The 20,666-nt window shown below is 40.9% G+C and overlaps 1 protein-coding gene across 1 annotated transcript in view; it reads left to right on the plus strand.

Annotated features, from left to right (window-relative positions):
* Positions 1-20,666, plus strand: part of CCDC7 (coiled-coil domain containing 7) — a 317,972-nt gene that overhangs the window by 285,270 nt on the left and 12,036 nt on the right. Inside the window, 5 exon segments of the mRNA XM_081343017.1 lie at positions 4,897-5,001; positions 7,012-7,092; positions 7,800-7,895; positions 8,819-8,941; positions 19,243-19,332. Coding sequence (XP_081199143.1) covers positions 4,897-5,001; positions 7,012-7,092; positions 7,800-7,895; positions 8,819-8,941; positions 19,243-19,332 — 495 coding nt within the window.

The following is a 20,666-nucleotide window of genomic DNA, read 5'->3' on the forward strand; positions in this document are numbered from 1 at the left end:
TTGAAAGAAGCTTTTTTTGTTATTTTTGGCTTTTGTTGCAAGCCTTAGTTCATTTTGAGCCTTAGCTTTCCTTATTTCAGCTTTGCAGGCTCAGGATATTTGCTGATATTCTCCCTTAGTTATGTGCCCCTCTTTCCACCTTTTATACCTGTCCTTTTTGTCTTCCAATTTATCAGAGAGTTCTTTATGCAGCCATGCTGGTTTCTTTTGAGAGCTATTATTTTTCTTTTTCGTTGGTATTGTGCTAGACTGGGCTTTTATAATCTCACTTTTCAAAATTTCCCAAGCTTCTTGAGTTGTTTTTCCCTTGAGGATTCTTATCCATTATTTTGTTGTTTTAGTCTGGGATGAGAATATAGGAGAAAATACAAATATTTCAGTCTTGCCTGCTGCCTGAATGTTCTCTAATGCTATTCAGAAAATGCAGCAAATATATAGGTAGTATACCTTGACTACGGAGGCGGTGGCTCAGTGGGTTAGGACGCTGAGCTTGTCGATCAGAAGGTCGGCAGTTTGGCGGGTCGAATCCCGAGTGTCGCATAGCAGAGTGAGCGCCTGTTACTTGGCCCAGCGTCTGCCAACCTAGCAGTTCGAAAACATGTAAAAATGCAAGTAGAAAAATAGGGACCACTACGGTGGGAAGGTAACAGCGTTCCGTGTGCCTTTGGTGTCTAGTCATGCCGGCCACATGACCACGGAGACGTCCTCGGACAAACGCTGGCTCTTTGGCTTTGAAACAGAGATGAGCACTGGCCCCTAGAGTTGGAAACAACTAGCACGCATGTGCGGGGGAACCTTTACCTTATACCTTGACTTATGACCAGTTGCTTAACAACCAGTTGAAGTTACCTTAAGCTCACTAAAACTACTTAAGATCCAGTTTCAAATGTACAGTGGCTGCAACACCCTTGCAGCCATTTGCCTTACGACGACTTCAAGAATGCTGCAGTGGTCACCCACCCACACATTCCACACCACTTAGTCCCTGCTCAAGGCAGATCAAGCTGTCTGTAAGTGGATGAGAATCAGTAGGAGCTTGCAAGCCTCCATCTTCCTTCCTTCCTTCAAACAGTGCTGAAATATGACTGGAATAGAACCTGTTGCAAACAGCCTGAGTTTGCCATGAGCCTAAGTCTGTAAGAAACTGAACCTGTATCTGGCTGAGTACCTCTCAGAAGCTGCAAAAAGCAGAAAAATAAGTTTGATGTTGCTAGGCTCTGGAGCAGGGTAACTCCTGCAAATACTTGTGTAGGATCTCCTTTTGTTTGTTCCCTTGCTTGCTAAGTGAGAAGGAAGCAGCAGGACTGCGGGGATCCTAAAGGGCAACAAGTGGAGCATGTTATTGTTGTTGTTAGTTGCAAAGTCATGTCCGATCCATCAAGACCCCATGCACAACATTCCTCCAGGGCTTCCTGTCCTCTACCATCTTCTGAAGTCCATTTAAGCTCGCGCCTACTGCTTCAGTGACTCCATCCAGCTGCCTCATTCTCTGTCGTCCCCTTCTTCTCTTGCCCTCAACTTTTCCCAGCATTAGTCTCTTCTCCAGTGAGTCCTTCCTTCTCATTAGGTGGCCAAAGTATTTGAGTTTCAACTTCAGGATCTGGCCTTCTAAAGAGCAGTTAGGGTTGATTTCCTCTAGGACTGACCGGTTTGAACACCTTGCAGTCCAAGGAACTTGCAGGAGTCTTCTCCAGCAACATAGTTCAAAGGCCTCAATTCTTTGGTGCTCAGACTTTCTTATGGTCCAACTTTCACAGCCATACATTGCAACTGGGAAGACCATAGCCTTGACTATACACACTTTTGTTGGCAGGGTGATGTCTCTGCTTTTTAGTGTATTGTCTAGATTTTCCATGTCTTTCCTCTCGAGGAGCAAGCGTCTTTTAATTTCTTGGCTACAGTCCCCATTTGCAGTGATCTTGGAGCCTAGAAAAATCAAATCTATCACTACCTCCATTTCTTCCCCATCTATTTGCCAGGAATTGAGAGGGCCGGATGCCATGATCTTGGTTTTCTTAATGTTCAGTTTCAAGCCCACTTTTGCACTCTGCTTCTTTACCTGCATCAAGAGGCTCTTTAGTTCCTCTTCACTTTCTGCCATTAGAGTGGTATCATCTGCATATCTTAGGTTGTTAATATTTCTCCCGGCAATCTTAATTCCAACTTTTGATTCATCTAGTCCTGCCTTCCTCATGATGTGCTCTGCATATAAGTTAAATAGGTAGGGCAACAGTATACAGCCTTGCCAGACTCCTTTCTCAATGTTGAACCAATCAGTGGTTCTATGTTCAATTGTCACTGTTGCTTTTTGACCTGCATCTAGGTTTCTCAAGAGACAAATAAGATGGTCTGGTATGCCCATCTCTTTAAGAACTTGCCACAATTTGTTGTGATCCACACAATCAAAGGCTTTAGCATAGTCAATGAAGCAGAAGTAGATGTTTTTCTGGAACTCCCTAGCTTTCTCCATGATCCAGCGTATGTTGGCAATTTGATCTCTACTTCCTCTGCCTCTTCAAAATCCTGCTTGTGCTTCTGGTATTTCTTGATCCACATACTGCTGGAATCTAGCTTGTAGTATTTCAAGCATAACTTTACTAGCATGTGAAATGAGTGCAATGGTGCAATAATTTGACCATTCTTTGGCATTGCCTTTCTTTGGAATTGAAATGTAAACTGATCTTTTCCAATCCTGTGGCCACTGTTGAGTTTTCCAAATTTGCTGGCAAATTGAGTGTAGCACTTTTACTGCATCGTCTTTTAAGATTTTGAATTGCTGACCTGGAATACTCATCTCCACTAGCTTTGTTGTTGCTCAGTTTTCCTAAAGCCTATTTCACTTCACACTCTAGGTTGTCTGGCTCAGGTTCAGTGACCATCCAATTGTGGTTATCTGGGACGTTAATTTCGTTCTTGTATAGTTCTTCTATGTAGTATTGCCACCTCTTTTTAATCTCTTCTGCCTTTGTTAGGTCCCTGCCATTTTGGTCCTTTATCATGCTACCTCTTGTACAATGTTGCGAACCTCCATCCATAATTCTTCAGGCACTCTGTCTATCAGATCTAATTCCTTAAATCTATTTGTCACCTCTACTGTGTATTCATTAGGGATATGATTTAGTTCATATCTGAGTGGCCTAGTGCTTTTCCCTACTTTCTTCAATTTAAGCCTAAATTTTGCAACGAGAAGCTCATGATCTGAGCCACAGTCAGCTCTTGGTCTTGTTTTTACTGACTGTATAGAGCTTTTCCATCTTTGACTGCAGAGCACATAGTCAATCTGATTTCTGTGTTGGCCGTCTGGTGATGTCCATGTGTAGAGCCATTTCTTGGGTTTTTGGAAAAGAGTGTTTGCTATGGCCATCATATTCTGTTGACAAAATTCTATCAGTCTCTGCCCTGCTTCATTTTGTACTCGAAGGCCAAACTTGCCTGTTATTCCGGTTATCTTTTGGCTTCCTACTTTAGCATTCCAATCCACCATGATGATAAGGACATCATTTTTTGGTGTTAATTCTGTAAGGTGCTGTAGGGCTTCATAGAACAGGTCAATTTCGTTCTCTTCAGCACCGGTGGTTGGGGCATAGACTAGGACTACTGTGATATTGAATGGTTTGCCTTGGATTTGCACTGAGATCATTCTGTCATTTTGGGGATTGTATTCCAGTATTGATTTTCCTACTCTTTTATTGACTATGAAGGCTACTCCATTTCTTCTGAGGGATTCTTGCCCGCAGTAGTATACCTGATGGTCATCTGAATTAAATTCACCCATTCCTGTCCATTTTAGTTCGCTGATTCCTAAGATGTCGATGTTCAGTCTTGTCATCTCTTGTTTGACTACGTCCAACTTGCCTTGATTCATGGATCTTACATTCCAGGTTCCTATGGAGAATAAATCTTTATAGCATCGGACTTTCCTTTCACCACCAGAGGTATCCACAGCTGAGCGTCCTTTTGACTTTGGCCCAGTCACTTCATTCTTTCTGGTGCTACTAGCACTAGCCCTCTGCTCTTCCCCAGTAGCATACTGGATGCCTTTCGACCTGAGGGGCTCATCTTCCAGCGTCATATTTATCCATGGGGTTTTCATGGCAAAGATACTGGAGTGGGTTGCCATTTCCTTCTCCAGTGGAGTGGAGCATAGCGTGCCTCAAGTGGTAGCCTAGCCTTGAGAGGTCTGAGGCGACACAGATCCTGTGTAGTCTTCCCCTGGTCTACCCCACTCTGCACTTGTTTTATGGTCGCAACAGGGAGAGCATGGGGTGGGGTCATTAAGTGAGGATATTTTAGTTAATGGCCATTGAGATATGCATCCATAGTGGGCAAGCTCCATTATGGTTTTACTTGAAGGATTATAAATTCACTGTAAGTTACCTTAATTGTCTTAAAGCATACACATTTCTCGTTTTCTAGGTCTGGTAGCAGACTTTTAGTGATTTGTAGCTTGTACCTTTTAATTGGAAAATGGTGCTACTAGATTTCTGATATTTTGCCCACCACATACTGACAAGGATCTCTTCCTACATAGTCTTGTATTTGATATATAAAGAGGGGGAGGAAAAGAGTAGCAGAATTAATGCAAATTCATAATGAAATTAGAATGGGGCAGAAGATCATTGCAAGAAGAATCCCTAATCAATGAAATAGATAAAGTAATATATTAAGAGATGCATATATGCTGCCTACCAGACATGCAAAACAACAGAACTCTATTGGAAAAACACCAATATAATTTCTTTTGGCCATTATGGGTCACTTTTGTGTATCTATGCAGCCTTTTTAAGTAAGCATTCTTATTACTCAGATCAAATAATAGCTACCAAGCTTGTTGGATTATTTTATTTGAAAACGTATTGAGATTTTTATTCTCTTCTTGACATATTTCAATAACAGAATCAAAACAACACTTTCAACCACTAATTAGTCAGAAGACTGAATTATCATATCACCAACTATTAATGGCATCAGTTTCATCTCTACAAATAACCAAACCTCCTAGTAAGTATAAAACATATATAATGTCTAGAAAATAATACAAATATGATTAGAAGATGGGTGGCTTTCGATCATTAAAACTAAAACAGATTAAAATATAGTTAATATAGTTTTTGAAGGTTCAAATATAAGAAAATATATGTAACTCAAAATTGAACTGTGAACATTTTTTTTATCCAACTAGGGCATGATGATATTACCTGGTTGATAATGAAATGTTTGTAAGCAAACAACGAAGCTCAAGAATACACAGAACTCCACAGCTACTAGTTTAAAGATCAGTTGTGCATTATATTTGATGCTTCAGTCATCTGTAACATGGAAAGTGCCAAGATATCTTATGTAATGCTCATTTTGCAATTTTTATAAGTGTCATTTCTACTAACAAGTCATATTTTTGAAGTTTTCCATTTTGAAATTTCTACAGCAAGTGCTGTTCTTTGTCGTTTTCTCTCCTCCATACAGTTAGGTTCTACTGATGCTTAGAGTATTAATTAGACATCTGTAGCTTATATTTTTCAGCAAGACCCCAATCTGATCCTCTGCTGTTGTCTTTTTGTGCCCATAATCAATAACACACTCTTTAGGTACAAATCCTCCAAAATCAGCACACTGTAATCAATAAAAAATGTGAGTTGGGCACCAGTTACATATTTTCCTGGACCAATATTCCCTTTTTACAGTTACCCATATCCTTGTCATCTCTCATTTGGACTACTGTAATATGTACTACATGGGGTTGCTCCTGAAGAATATCCAGAAGGTTCAATTGGTTCAAAATGCACCAGTCTACACAGTTTTACAGTATATGAATCAAGATTTGTGTGTGTGTCATCTGTTTTGCAGAAGCTGTATTGATTACCACTTTGCAAAGTCCTACAGCTTTTAAGGCCTGCTTATTTAAAGAACTGCCTCTCCCTAGCTACAGCTACCCAGCCCACCAGAGTGGGAAGCAAGAAATGTTACAGGTCCCATCTATTAGGGAAGTATTTCTACTGGCATCCAGGAAAAAGGGCTTTCTCTATAGCAGTTCCCTCCCTTTGGAATATCATTCCTCCAGAGATATGACTTTTCCCCATCTTGGTATTTTTCTGTAAGGCCCTGAAGATAGTTCTGTCAGTGGGCCTTGGACCCTAGGTTGACATGAAGCCAATCAAATAGTTGGTGTGACTGAGCCTGTTTCCATCATGGGTCTGTGTGTGTTACTTTGTGGAATTTTAATCTTAAGAAAGATCCTAGATGGCAGGCACTTCACATTGGGGAAGAGTGTACAATTTTTATGAATAGTTCTTGAAGATATAATATGGCTAGTCTAGTCACTGAAAGTCTAGTCACTGAAAGAGGAGTTCTTTGCTTACAAGGATCCATAATTAGAACATAGTGTGAGAAGCATGAATCAAGAAAACCTGAAATTGCCAAAGTAGATTATACTTCACAAGATTGATAGAAGGAAAAGGAAAGACAATAAGTATGATTGGATGTTGTGGTCAGATATTGTAATGTCCTTGGAAGACCATGCTATTATTAGAAACACTTAACAAGAGGTTTGTCTGTATAATGACTAGGAGTGAAACCCAGCTGAGGAGCCCCTAATTTACTACTAAGTACAACTTACAGATAATACTCCAGCTGGGGAAATATTCCTCAGGTATCAGTTATGATTTTTTTATAAACAGTGATCCCTACAAAGTAGATCAGATTAAGAAACACTTACTGTACGTAGACCTAAAGCTAAATCTACTTTTGTTAGAACAGCTATAGTAGCAGAATCTAGAGATGGACAGAATTTTGCAAGTGGGAATATGCTTTCCTCTCTCCCTGTTTAGTCTTTATCAACTTCAGAGTTAGGAAGGGGAGGCATCTGAGTAGTTTTCTAAAAACTTCTTAGTCTGAAGTTAAGTTTTGTTTAGCTCATTGTTTTGGCAACAGATCTTCTGTCTGAGTTTTAAGACCATCCTCCATACTCAGTAGAGATTTTTATATAGAGATGTTTTCTTTTCATTGGTTTTTTAGTGATTAGAAGCACTCTAGATAGTACAAAATCAGAGGAAAGACCCACCAGTTCTAATCTAGAGCAGCGGAGCAAAATTCTAAGTAAGTAATGACTTTCTAGATATAATTTTTATTTGTACATAACTGAATTTTCATAGAATTAGTTCATAAGTTGTCTGTAACATTAGATTGCTGATTTTGAAAATATTTTTAGACATACTGCAGAATATAAATGCAAAATTGCTTTCTGCCTATATATCAACATTTGTTTATAATTATAAATACAAATGATTCTTTAAATTCATGGAGAATGTTTTGTTTTCCCTACAATAACTATTCTGACTCTGACTGTTGTTTAATGATGTATCCCCTTGCTAAGACCCCTGTGCCTGGCCTGTATAAGCGGATACTATCACTGTTAACAGCCTTTGCCAGATAGCAGAACTCATGAAATTACCTTTTAATCATCCAGAAGGACCTTTATTTGCATGCAAAGAAGATTACAGCAGATAAGGTGTGGTAGATGATGAAATGGACGGTATTTCAAGGTCAAAAGATAGTAATTGGTCCTACCATGAGAGACTGCATGTAGAGACCACTGCATGTGAGATGGTGGCAGGAAGTGATAGAACATTCAGGGTTAAGAAGAAGGAGGAAGTACGTCACAAATGGGAGGGGTTGGCTGAACAAATTAACATAAATGTTGTAGTTTCCAAAACAACCACATGGTGGCAGCACAGTATGCACTGCATAGTACTTTATGGCTGATGTAACAGCACAATAACCTAGTATAATGCTTTTACTTCCAGGGAGGGAAGTAGACATGTCAAGTAGAAGCAAACTTATCCCACAGTCTTTGCATAAAATATCTGATCTTTTTTCGTTTGATCTCAGCAAGATTTCTTGTAAGTATATAGATAAATATTTTGAGGAAAATTGGGGATGGACAAAGAGTCCTGATTTAGACTTTGAATAAAGGAGCAAAAAGAATTTTGAGACTTGGGTATATATGTTAAAGGAAAGAAAAGGTTTAAGCCTTTATTTAAAATCAAAGATAGACCTCCATTCTACTTGTAAAAGAATGGCACCTTATTACCCAACAGTTAACATTTCTTTAGATGAAGACTGTTTATTCCTAGAATAAGAGAGAGGATGTAAAATATTGCAGTAGCAAAACAGAAGGAAAACTGCAAATGAACAAGCAAAAATCTCTCTTTTTTCCTAAGAAAAGATTGCCCTTATTATAAACCATAGATATAGGTCAGAGATCAAAGACAAAGAATAAAAAGATGAAAAAACGTGGATGTATAAAAATCAAAGTCAACTTTTGAAATATATTTTACCCTGGCAGTATAGTGTTTCAGCAGTTCAATCAAGACAGATTTAAAATACTTGGCAACTGTAAATGACAGAGTTTGCCTAAGGGCTTATACCTAAAATTCTTCAATTGCATTTAAAATATGAATGAGTGAATATGTACAAGCAAATGCATATAAATAATACAATAAGATAAATCAAACTGATAAGAAGCAAACTTTGCTTGAAACATCATAAATAATTATAGAATTATCCCCGCTTTGGTTTCTAGGACAAAATGCTGAACTTATATTAATTCACTCATTATAGGCATAAGTTCACTATGAAAACAGAAATATTATTGGTAAATGCATTTAAACAAAGACAGATATATGCTTTCTTAATGTTATGGAAAGGATAGAATCAGGCCAGAGCATTACAGTAGATAGAGTTATTGAATCTGCATAATAGAAAGTGCAGGATTTAGATTGAATAATAGCTTTTTTAAAACTTAAGTTTACCTTATTTTCAGCCAACACTGCATTGCAAGAAATACTAGAATATAACAAGACTCTGCTTCCAGGCTATAAAACAAATCTGCAGCATGCATGGCAACTTGCACAGCGAAAAATACTACAACAACAGGCTAATCTTGGTAGGTTATTTGGTTAATAATGTATACAAATATTCATTCAGATTCATTATTTCATGCCCAGGAAAGCAAGTGAGTTTTCTTTCCTATTGTGAATTACTCAGTTTAAAATCATAACAAAGTCTGAGTAGTTAGATATTTTGAATGGTCAACTATTGCTTTCATATTTTGAATATATTTTGTTTCTTAGTTGCAAGATCCAATCTGGGTCAGTCAGTGGGACCAGAGTTTTCAGACTCATGCTGGAGCCCTTCCTCAGGGAACTTCAAGACAGAAATTGCCTAAAGATGGACTCCAGTAAAAAGTCTGAAAGCTTGGAAGACTAAAAACCTCTGGTCCCGGTGACTGACTCAGATTAGATCCTGCAACATTATCCTGGGACACATATACTTGCCTTCATTCATGTTTCTTAGTTGATTTCCAAAACTGAGACTTCAACTTTTTCTATTGTTAGAAGTGTATCTGACAGCAACATCTGCAGACTTCTGCTATTTATAAAATCTGTATTTATTTTCTTTTTTTGAGAGGGAATATACACTTTAAATTATAGTGAGGAAAATAATTATTTGATCCCCAGCTGATTGTGTAGGTTTGCCCACTGATAAAGAAATGATCAGTCTCTAATTTTAAAGGTAGGTTTATTTTAGCAGTGAGAGACAGAATAACAACAAAATCCAGAAAAACGCATTTCAAAAAACTTATAAATTGATTTGCATTATAATGAGTGACATTGGTATTTGTTGTTGTTAGCTGCGAAGTCGTGTCCGACCCATCGCGACCCTATGGACAACGTTCCTCCAGGCCTTCCTGTCCTCTACCATCTGCTGGAGTCAATTTAAGCTCACACCTACTGCTTCAGTGACTCCATCCAGCCACCTCATTCTCTGTCGTCCCCTTCTTCTCTTGCCCTCAATCTTTCCCAGCATGAGGCTCTTCTCCAGGGAGTCCTTTTTTCTCATTAGGTGGCCAAAGTATTTGAGTTTTAGCTTCAGGATCTGGCCTTCTAAAGAGCAGTCAGGGTTGATCTCCTCTAGGACTAACCGGTTTGATCGCCTTGCAGTCCAAGGGACTCGCAGGAGTCTTCTCCAGCACCATAGTTCAAAGGCCTCAATTCTTTGGCGCTCAGCCTTTCTTATGGTCCAGCTTTCACTGCCATACATTTATTTATTTATTTATTTATTTATTTGTTTGTTTTTATATACCGCCCTTCTCCCGAGGGACTCGGGGCGGTGTACAGAGCAAGGTAGGTATACAGTTAAACAATAGTAAAAAACAAATGAAACCCCAAGAGCTATCAGGCCAGGCCGGACTGCTGGAACAGGTAGGTTTTTAAGTCGCGCCGGAAGGTGTGAAGGTCGGGGGCCATCCGGATTTCGGTAGGCAAGCAGTTCCAGAGGGTTGGCGCACCCACTGAGAATGCTCTCCCCCTGGGGGCCACCAGCCGGCATTCTCTGACCGGTGGCACCCTGAGGAGGCCTTCTCTGTGGGAGCGCACAGGACGGAGGGGTGTTGACGCTGGCAGTAGGCGCTCCCATAGGTAATCCGGACCCATGCCATGTAGGGCTTTGTATGTCATCACTAGCACCTTGAATTTCACTCGGAAGGCAACTGGAAGCCAGTGCAGCTCACGGAGGAGAGGTGTGATATGGGAGTATCGGGAAGCCCCCAAAAGTGTTCGTGCAGCTGCACTCTGCACCAGCTGAAGCTTCCGAGTGGCTCTCAAGGGCAGCCCCATGTAGAGAGCGTTGCAGTAGTCAAGGCGAGAGGTCACAAGTGCATGGGTGACTGTACGTAAGGCATCCAGGTCCAGATAAGGTCGTAGTTGGCGCACCAGTCGAACCCGAGTGAAGGCCCCCCTGGTCACAGCTCCTATGTGATCTTCCAAGGATAGCTGTGAGTCTAGGAGGACACCCAGGTTGCGGGCCCTATCAACAGGGGGTAATAACTCACCCCCGATGTTAAGGGATGGAATGCTCTGAGTATCCTGGCATGCCGGTATGTACAGCCATTCAGTCTTGTCCGGGTTGAGTTGAAGCCTGTTCCTCCCCATCCATTCCCGAACCACTTCCAGGCAACGGGACATCACGTCGAGGGCATCACTGATGCTGTTTGGAGTCGAGATGAAAAGCTGGGTGTCATCAGCATACTGATGGTACCCTACTCCAAAACCACGAATGATCTCACCTAGCGGTTTCATGTAGATGTTGAACAGGAGAGGCGAGAGGACTGACCCTCGAGGGACTCCACAAACGAGAGGCCTCGGAGTCGACCTCTGTCCCTCTGCCAACACCGACTGCGAGCGTCCCAGGAGAAAGGAGGAGAACCACCGCAGAACCGTGCCTCCCACTCCCAATCCCCTGAGGCGCCGCAGCAAGATACCATGGTCGATGGTATCGAAAGCCGCCGAAAGGTCTAATAAGACTAGGACAGAGGAATGGCCCCTGTCCCGGGCCCTCCAGAGATCATTCATCAGAGCGACCAATGCCGCCTCCGTGCTGTAGCCCGGCCTGAAGCCCGATTGGCACGGGTCTAGATAATCCGCTTCATCCAGGACCTGAGGAAGCTGATGCGCCACCACACTCTCAACAACCTTCGCAAGGAAGCGAAGGTTGGAGACCGGACGAAAATTATTCAATGAAGCTGGGTCCAAGGTGGGCTTCTTGAGGAGAGGTCTCACCACCGCCTCCTTCAAGGAGGCGGGGAAGTGACCCTCAGAGAAGCAGAGATGACCGCCTGAAACCAGCCTCGTGTCCCCTCTCGAGCTGCATAAGCCAGCCAGGAAGGGCATGGGTCCAGTAAGCATGTGGAGGAGCTCAACCTCCTCATAATCCTGTCCACTTCCTTTGGAGTCACAGGATCAAACTCCTCCCAGATGACGTTGACAAGACTGCCCATGTCCTGTTCCTCAGACTCTGCCCAGTTGGAGTCCAGGCCGGTTCGAATCCGAGCGATTTTATCCAACAGATATTGACTGAATTCCTCGGCTCGACCCTGTAAGGGTTCCTCCCTCACCTCTTGGTTCAGAAGGGAGCGAGTCACTCTAAACAGGGCAGCCGGGCGATTATCTGCGGACGCGATGAGGGCGGAGAAGTAATTGGATCTCGCCGCCCTTATCGCTGCGAGATAAGACCTGGTGTGGATTCTTAGTCGCAACCGGTCGGATTCGGATCGACTGGATCTCCAACGGCTCTCTAGGCCCCGTCTCCGACGCTTCATCTCCCGGAGCTCCGCGGTGAACCATGGGGCTCGCTGGGATCTGCGCCGGGTCAAGGGCCGCAGGGGTACAACTCGGTCAAGTGCCTCTGTGGCTGCTCTTTCCCAGGCTTCCACTAAGGCATCCGCCGAGCTGTGAGCAGGGAGTGCAGGTGGGTTCCGAAGCGCTGCCTGGAACCTATCAGGGTCCATTAGGCGCCTGGGGCGGTACCATCTGGTTGGCTCCGCGCACCCACGGCGGGGGGTGGCAAAGCGGAAGTCTAGCCGTAGGAGGTGATGATCGGTCCATGACAGGGGCATAACGGTTGGGGAACCCCCACCAATATCATCACGCCACCGTCCAGATAAGAAAACCAAGTCAGGGGTGTGGCCTCCCTCATGAGTCTGTCCTGAAATTATTTGCAACAGGTCCATGGCCGTCATGGAAGCCATGAACTCCCGAGCTAGTTCGGACGATCCTCCTAGGGACGGTAGGTTGAAGTCGCCCAAAACTATGAGTTTGGGGAATTCAACCACCAACTGTGAGAGGACATCGAGTAGCTTAGGCAGGGCTGCCGCTGCACGATTAGGTGGAAGGTACGCCAGCAGCAGGCCCAACTGCGCCCCAGGACCGTATCTCAGAAAGAGAGACTCACACCCGACTATCTGAGGAACGGTGGTCTCCCGCGGGCTAAGGGTCTCCCTGATGATTACTGCCACTCCTCCGCCCCTACCATGGGGCCGAGGCTGGTGCAGCACCCGGAAACCAGGCGAGCAGAGGTCAACCAGAGGGACACCACCCTCTGGGCCCAGCCAGGTTTCCGTGATGCAAGCCAGGTCCGCGTGCTCACCCTCAACTAGGTCTCGAACAAGGGGAGCCTTATTAGCAACGGACCTGGCATTTAGGTAGACCAGCCTGAGCTCAGGAGGCTGCACATCTTCGCTCCCGGGTCCTCGGGGAAAGTACAGAGGGTCGGAGCGTCTCACCGCTTGTAGAAAGCGGAGATGACCCTCCCGGTGTCGATACAGCCCTCTGCTTGTGCACCTTCTGCCGTTCCCCACCGTCCTGGGAATTGGTAGTCCGTCAGCTCGCCACTGGGCTTCGTCGGCGACCGAACCCCGCTCCTCCCCTTTGCGAACAATCGTAGGCCTGGCCTGCGCTATGGTTGTTGGAAGGCCCCCCTTCGTCGAACAACCATAGTCCACTCCCACCCCCCTCCCTAACCCCACAAAAAATTTAACTAAGAACTTAACCAGGGGCTTCTTGTTGGACTTATGCTGGAGGCCCCTGACCCTGCCCGGCCAACTGGGAAGACCATAGCCTTGACTATACGCACTTTTGTTGGCAGGGTGATGTCTCTGCTTTTTAGTGTATTGTCTAGATTTTCCATGTCTTTCCTCTCGAGGAGCAAGCGTCTTTTAATTTCTTGGCTACAGTCCCCATCTGCAGTGATCTTGGAGCCCAGGAAAATCAAATCTACCACTACCTCCATTTCTTCCCCATCTATTTGCCAGGAATTGAGAGGGCCGGATGCCATGATCTTGGTTTTCTTAATGTTAAGTTTCAACCCAACTTTTGCACTCTCCTTCTTTACCCGCAAAACGAGGCTCTTTATTTCTTCACTTTCTGCCATTAGAGTGGTATCATCTGCATATCTTAGGTTGTTGATGTTTCTTCCGGCAATCTTAATTCCAACTTTTGATTCATCTAGCCCTGCCTTTCTCATGATGTGCTCTGCATATAAGTTAAATAGGCAGGGCGACAGTATACAGCCTTGCCGGACTCCTTTCCCAATTTTGAACCAATCAGTGCTTCCATGTCCAGTTCTCACTGTTGCTTCTTGGCCCACATATAGATTTCTCAAAAGACAAATAAGATGGTCTGGTATGCCCATCTCTTAAAGAGCTTGCCACAGTTTGTTATGATCCACACAATCAAAGGCTTTAGCATAGTCAATGAAGCAAAAGTAGATGTTTTTCTGGAACTCTCTAGCTTTCTCCATGATCCAGCGTATGTTGGCAATTTGATGTCTAGTTCCTCTGCCTCTTCAAAATCCTGCTTGTACTTCTGATAGTTCTCGATCCACATACTGCTGGAATCTAGCTTGTAGGATTTCAAGCATAACTTTACTAGCATGTGAAATGAGTGCAATGGTGCGATAGTTTGAACATTCTTTGACACTGCCTTTCTTTGGAATTGGAATATAAACTGATCTTTTCCAATCCTGTGGCCACTGTTGAGTTTTCCAAATTTGCTGGCAAATTGAGTGTAGCACTTTTACTGCATCATCTTTTAAGATTTTGAATAGCTCAGCTGGAATACTGTCACCTCCACTAGCTTTGTTGTTGCTCAGTTTTTCTAAGGCCCACTTCACTTCACATTCTAGGATGTCTGGCTCGAAGTCAGTGACCACCTCATTGTGATTATCAGGGACGTTAAGCTCATTCTTGTATAGTTCTTCTGTGTAATTTTGCCATCTCTTCTTAATCTCTTCTGCCTCTGTTAGGTCCCCGCCATTTTGGTCCTTTATCATGCCCATTTTTGCATTAAACTTTCCCTTCATCTCTCCAATTTTCTTGAAAAGACCTCTGGTCCTCCCTATTCTATTGTTTTCTTCTATTTCTTTTCACTGTTCATTTAAGAAGGCATTCTTATCTCTTCTAGCTATTCTCTGGAATTCTGCATTTAATTGGGCGTATCTTTCTTTTTCTCCCTTGCCTTTCGCTTCCTTCCTTTCCTCAGCTATTTGCAAAGCTTCCTGAGACAGCCATTTTGCTTTCTTGCATTTCTTTTTCTTTGGGATGGTTTTAGTTGCTACCTCTTGTACAATGTTGCGAACCTCTGTCCATAGTTCTTCAGATCTAATTCCTTAAATCTATTTGTTACCTCTACTGTATATTCAACAGGGATATGATTTAATTCATACCTGAGTGGCCTAGCGCTTTTCCCTACTTTCTTCAGTTTAAGCCTAAACTTTGCAATGAGAAGCTCATGGTCTGAGCCACAGTCAGCTCCTGGTCTTGTTTTTACTGACTGTGTAGAACTTCTCCATCTTTGGCTGCAGAGCACATAGTCAATCTGATTTCTGTGTTGACCGTCTCGTGATGTCCATGTGAAGAGCCATCTCTTGGGTTGTTGGAAAAGAGTGTTTGCTATGACCATTGTATTCTCTTGACAAACTTTTATCAGTCTGTGCCTTGCTTCATTTTGTTCTCCAAGGCCAAACTTGCCTGTTATTCCGGTTATCTTTTGGCTTCCTACTTTAGCATTCCAATCCCCCATGATGATAAGGACATCATTTTTTGGTGTTAGTTCTATAAGGTGCTGTAGGGCTTCATAGAACCGGTCAATTTCATCCTCTTCAGCACTGGTGGTTGGGGCATAGACTTGGACTACTGTGATATTGAATAGTTTGCCTTGGATTCGAACAGAGATCATTCTGTCATTTTGAGGATTGTATCCCAGTATTGATTTTCCTACTCTTTTATTGACTATGAAGGCTACTCCATTTCCTCTGAGGGATTCTTGCCCGCAGTAGTATACCTGATGGTCATCTGAATTAAATTCACCCATTCCTGTCCATTTTAATTTGCTGATACCTAAGATGTCAATGTTCAGTCTTGTCATCTCTTGTTTGACTACGTCCAGCTTTCCTTGATTCATGGATCTTACATTCCAGGTTCCTATGGAGAAAAAATCTTTACAGCATCGGACTTTCCTTTCACCACCAGACACATCCACAGCTGAGCATCCTTTCGGCTTTGGCCCAGTCGCTTGATTCTTTCTGGCGCTACTAGTACTAGCCCTTTGCTCTTCCGCAGTAGCATATTGGACGCCTTCCGACCTGAGGGGCTCATCTTCCAGCGTCATATCGGTTTGCTTTTTGGTACTGTCCATAGGGTTTTCATGGCAAAGATACTGGAGTGGGTTGCCATTTCCTTCTCCAGTGGATCACGTTTTGGCAGAACTCTCTGCTATGACCTTTCCGTCTTGGGTGGCCCTGCACGGCATAGCTCATAGCTTCATTGAATTACGCAAGCCCCTTCGCCACGACAAGGCAGTAATCCATGAAGGGGATTGGTATTTGACCCCTTTGCAAAACATGACTTAGTACTTGATGGCAAAACCTTGTTGGCAATCACAGAGGTCAGACATTTCTTGTGGGCCACCAGGTTTGCACACACATCAGGAGGGATTTTGTCCCACTCCTCTTTGCAGATCCTCTCTGAGTCATTAAGGTTTCGAGGCTGATGTTTGGCAGCTCAAACCTTCAGCTCTCTCCACAGATTTTCTATGGGATTAAGGTCTGGAGATGCCTAGGCCCCTCCAGGATCTTAATATGCTTCTTGAGCCACTCCTTTGTTCCCTTGGCCATGTGTTTTGGGTCACTGTGATGCTGAAATACCCATCCACAACCCATTTTCAAAGCCATGGCTGAGGGAAGGATGTTCTCACCCAAGATTTGACGGTCATGGTCCAGTCCATCGTCCCTTTGATGCTGTGAAGTTGTCCTGTCCCATTAGCAGAAAAACACCCCCAAAGCATAATGTTTCCACCTCCATGTTTAACGGTGGGGATGGTATTCTTGTGGTCACAGGCAGCATTCCTCCTCCTCCAAACATGACAAGTTGAGTTGATGCCAAAGAGTTCGATTTTGGTCTCATCTGACCACAACACTTTCATCCAGTTCTCCTCTGAATCATTCAGATCTTCATTGCCAATCTTCAGATAGGCTTGTACATGTGTTTTCTTGAGCAGGGGATCTTGCAGGCGCTGTATAAAAGACACCTGGGAACCAGAAATCTTGTTGATTGATAGGGGATTAAATACTTATTTCATTCATTAAAATGTAAATCAGTTTATAACTTTTTTTGGATTTTTTTTGTTAGTCTATCTCTCACTGTTAAAAAAACCCTATCATTAAAATTATAGGCTGATTATTTCTTTGCCAGTGGGCCAATGTGCAAAATCAGCAGGAGATCAAATAATTTTTACCCACTCTGTATGTCTGCATTTTTTGTATTCAGAAAGACTGAATGAAAAAGAAATAAAAAATGTCTTTGAATTATGATGTAGGAGAAAGTTGCTGAGAATATTTTGGATTGCAAGATTAAATCATTCAACATTAAGAACAGATGGTTCACTAAAAGCACTAATAATAAACCTAAAAGGTAGCTATTTTGCACACATAGCTTTAAAGCAAGAATAATAGGCAAAGGTTTGCATGCTCAAAAAAATTAAAGACAACCAAAAAAGAGATTAATGGAAAACTAGATAGCTACATACCACCAATAATTAATTACACATGCATGTTTTACAAGATTGCAAAAGAAGCAGGTAATAACAAACATTCTTAAGTCTGCTTAAGTCATGAAGAATCAGAACTGGCTGAATGATATCAAAGGAACAAACAAGAACAGTCCAGCAGCTCATAGATAGCCAATACATTTTTAAAAAGCTGAGTGGCACAAGATTGCACTCAGTTTCCCCATTGGCTTCTGTGTTCTACACTAGCTGTAGTTTTGTGTGCAAGGCTAAACATACAGTACTTAAAATGTATAGCAGTGATCTGGTGAGATTACGTTTATCATAGAAACTCTCATTTGGCAAGTCACATTTTCTTACAGTGTGGTTGTTATGGGGGGAAATGGAAGAGGGAATGCTTTTTACACTGGTTGAGATCTTTATAGAAAGTCAGGATGTGTCTAATAAATCTGTTTTTCTCATTTTTTTTGCTGTGAGTTAAAAAGGAGAAGGAATGCTATATATGTATTCTACTTGAGCTCTTAAAGGAAAGGCAGGATATTGACCTACCAAATAACTAATTAACTAATTAACTAAAGAATATAGCTTACAAAGCAATGAGAACTAGACATAGGCAGTGCTTGTTACTGATATTATCTGTATCTTTAGTAATAGCATGTATCAAAAAATATTTTCAAATGACTTATTTCTATATGGAAACAATAACCATATCCAGTAAGCGTATCCACTGTGGAACAGTAAGAGTTACCCTAATCACTAAACTACCCACAATGTGTCCATCTTGTATGTTTTTCAATGGACTACTTTTAACCAATTGAAAGACCAGGTCCATATGTGACAGATTATCTAACAAAGGTTTGGATCAGTCATACCAATAAGCAACTTTTACTCATCTTTTCCTCTAGTCGCCCCAAATTGTTGCAGAAGCCCAAGGAACCAGGAATGTTTATCCAGAGTCAAAACAATATAGAGGCAATACAAAGTAGATATTTTTCATCATTTCTTCACATTACACATAAGGGTGATTGACATTGTTACTTGCAAAAGATAGGTTAGGTATCTAATGAAGCATGGGAAGACAAAATCATTAAACCAAAGGAAGTCTTAGCTCTTTTTAAAATTTTTGGCAATGATGCCACACAAATATTGACTGCTATAATGTCATTATTCCTTAATGCTCCTGAAGAGAAATGCAATAAAAATGATTATCATTGCGATTGGTGGTGGCAGCCCTGCAATTTTATTTTGGAGAGACTCTGGGTGGAAATAGGACCAGCATAACTAACCGAATAAAGAAAATTGAAGAAGAGTATTATGCTCAATATGAAAATGAGATCTCTGTGAATATCTATGTAAGTTATGAAGATAGTATGCTAAACTAATGGGAGGTCCAATAAGAAAGAAGGCAAGACAATGGTAGATACCAAATAAAATTCTGTGTAGATTCTGTGTTCATGTACATTGTCTAGAGGTAAAGAACAACAATCAAATTTTAAAACATGAGAAGCTTAAAATCCTCTGTATGTTTTTTATTTTTTTAGAATTCAAGTTACTTCAAATTTTATTCTCCAATATTCTGAGTATAATATTCTGAGGTAATTTGTTGTAAAGAAACTAATTAATAGGAAGCTAATACTACAAAAAACATCCCCTTTTCAACTTTGTTGTTATATATTTACAAACATTTTGCCCATTATTTTGATTACTATTCTAGTTGGAGTCTGAAATTTTAATCAGAAAATGGAAATAAATATCTTATATTTTCTTATTTTAAAAATCTGATCTTATTAGAATTACATTTTTCTTGCTTATTCTCTTAGATATTGTGTTGTGTTTTAATTTGTAGCTGAAAGGTTCAGAGACTTGTCAGTGTTCTTGCCTCAACCAAGTGGCACTACTAGATTCCATGATTATTCTCTCCATCCTTCAAGACCAGGTAATCCATACAGTTGACTTAGTGAAAATAATTCTGAAATTTATTTTCTTAAAAATGGATGAGATTACGGTATCAGATTCATATTATATTTTAGATATTGTGAATGTGTTGATTTTAAAGATAATTTTGATTAATCAGTAATTAATAACATAGTATGGATTTATTTTATTGCACATAAAGTCATTTTTTTAAAAAATATTTTATTGATTTTTTAAGATAATATTTGGTAAACAGTGTGTTGTCTGGGCTTATATTTACAAAGTAATCACTAACAATCAGTTTTTATATTCCAAAGTCCACATAATAGCAGTGCTTGATTTCCTCTTCTTCCAATAATATTCTCTTTGGCAATCTTGAATTAATACAATTCTTATTAATTCAATAGGTAACAATTTAAATATAATTTTTTTCCTGAAATTTCTACCAATAATAATCACATCAATATCATGCTTCTTTTCTGTTTGGTCATCTTGGTTGCCTTGTCATGAATCCTGTTTACAATTCTTATTTAAATTTGTTTTCCCTACAATGTTCAAAACATTCTTACTGGCTAAAATTTCTCAGGGTTAATTACATTTAAATATTTAAATATTTTCATATCTTAAAAATTAAGTAAAAAAAGATATCAAAGAAAAATAAAAATAAAAAAAGAAAAGAAGGGAGAGGGAGAGGGAAGAAAAAAGAGGAAAGAAAGAAAGGAATAAGAAAATAATAACTACTTAAAATGCATATCCCTCTTAAACTAGTATACATTTATTTCCAATGTTTTTTTCTGTCCTTTTTATCCATAATTAAACCTATTTTTAATCTTTAGATGTTCCATTTAATAAATCCAATTATCTAATCTTTTAATTCTGTTCAAAACATTTTTTTAGTTATCTATTAGAATTTTCTTAAGATCGGTTACATTTAAATATCTAAAACATTTTCTTTATATTAACCATCCCAAACATTTTTATATTTTCCCATATCAAAAAACAAACTGAAAAAAGAGAAAAAGAAAACATACTACCTTACTTGGGGTATTCATCCCTCTTAAACTAAAATCTTTTCATTTCTTCAACCATATTCAAACAAGTGTTTCATTTTTAAGTATTCCCTCTGATACACCCGATCATCTAATTCCTCAATTCTCACTTTAGCCCTCTCCTTTTGCAAACATCTTTCCCAATCGATCCATTTTGTTGAATCAGAGTCTTTCCATAATCTTGTAAATATTGTTATAGATATAAGAGGCAAATCAAACATCATAGCTTTGTATAAAGTTTTTGCCCCTTCATATTCATTGAAGATTTCTCTCATCATCTCTTGTCTACCCCTTTCTTGTAGTACTC

This window comes from Vipera berus, assembly GCF_964194415.1.
Source record: "Vipera berus genome assembly, chromosome: Z".
Classification (NCBI taxonomy): Eukaryota; Metazoa; Chordata; class Lepidosauria; order Squamata; family Viperidae; genus Vipera; species Vipera berus.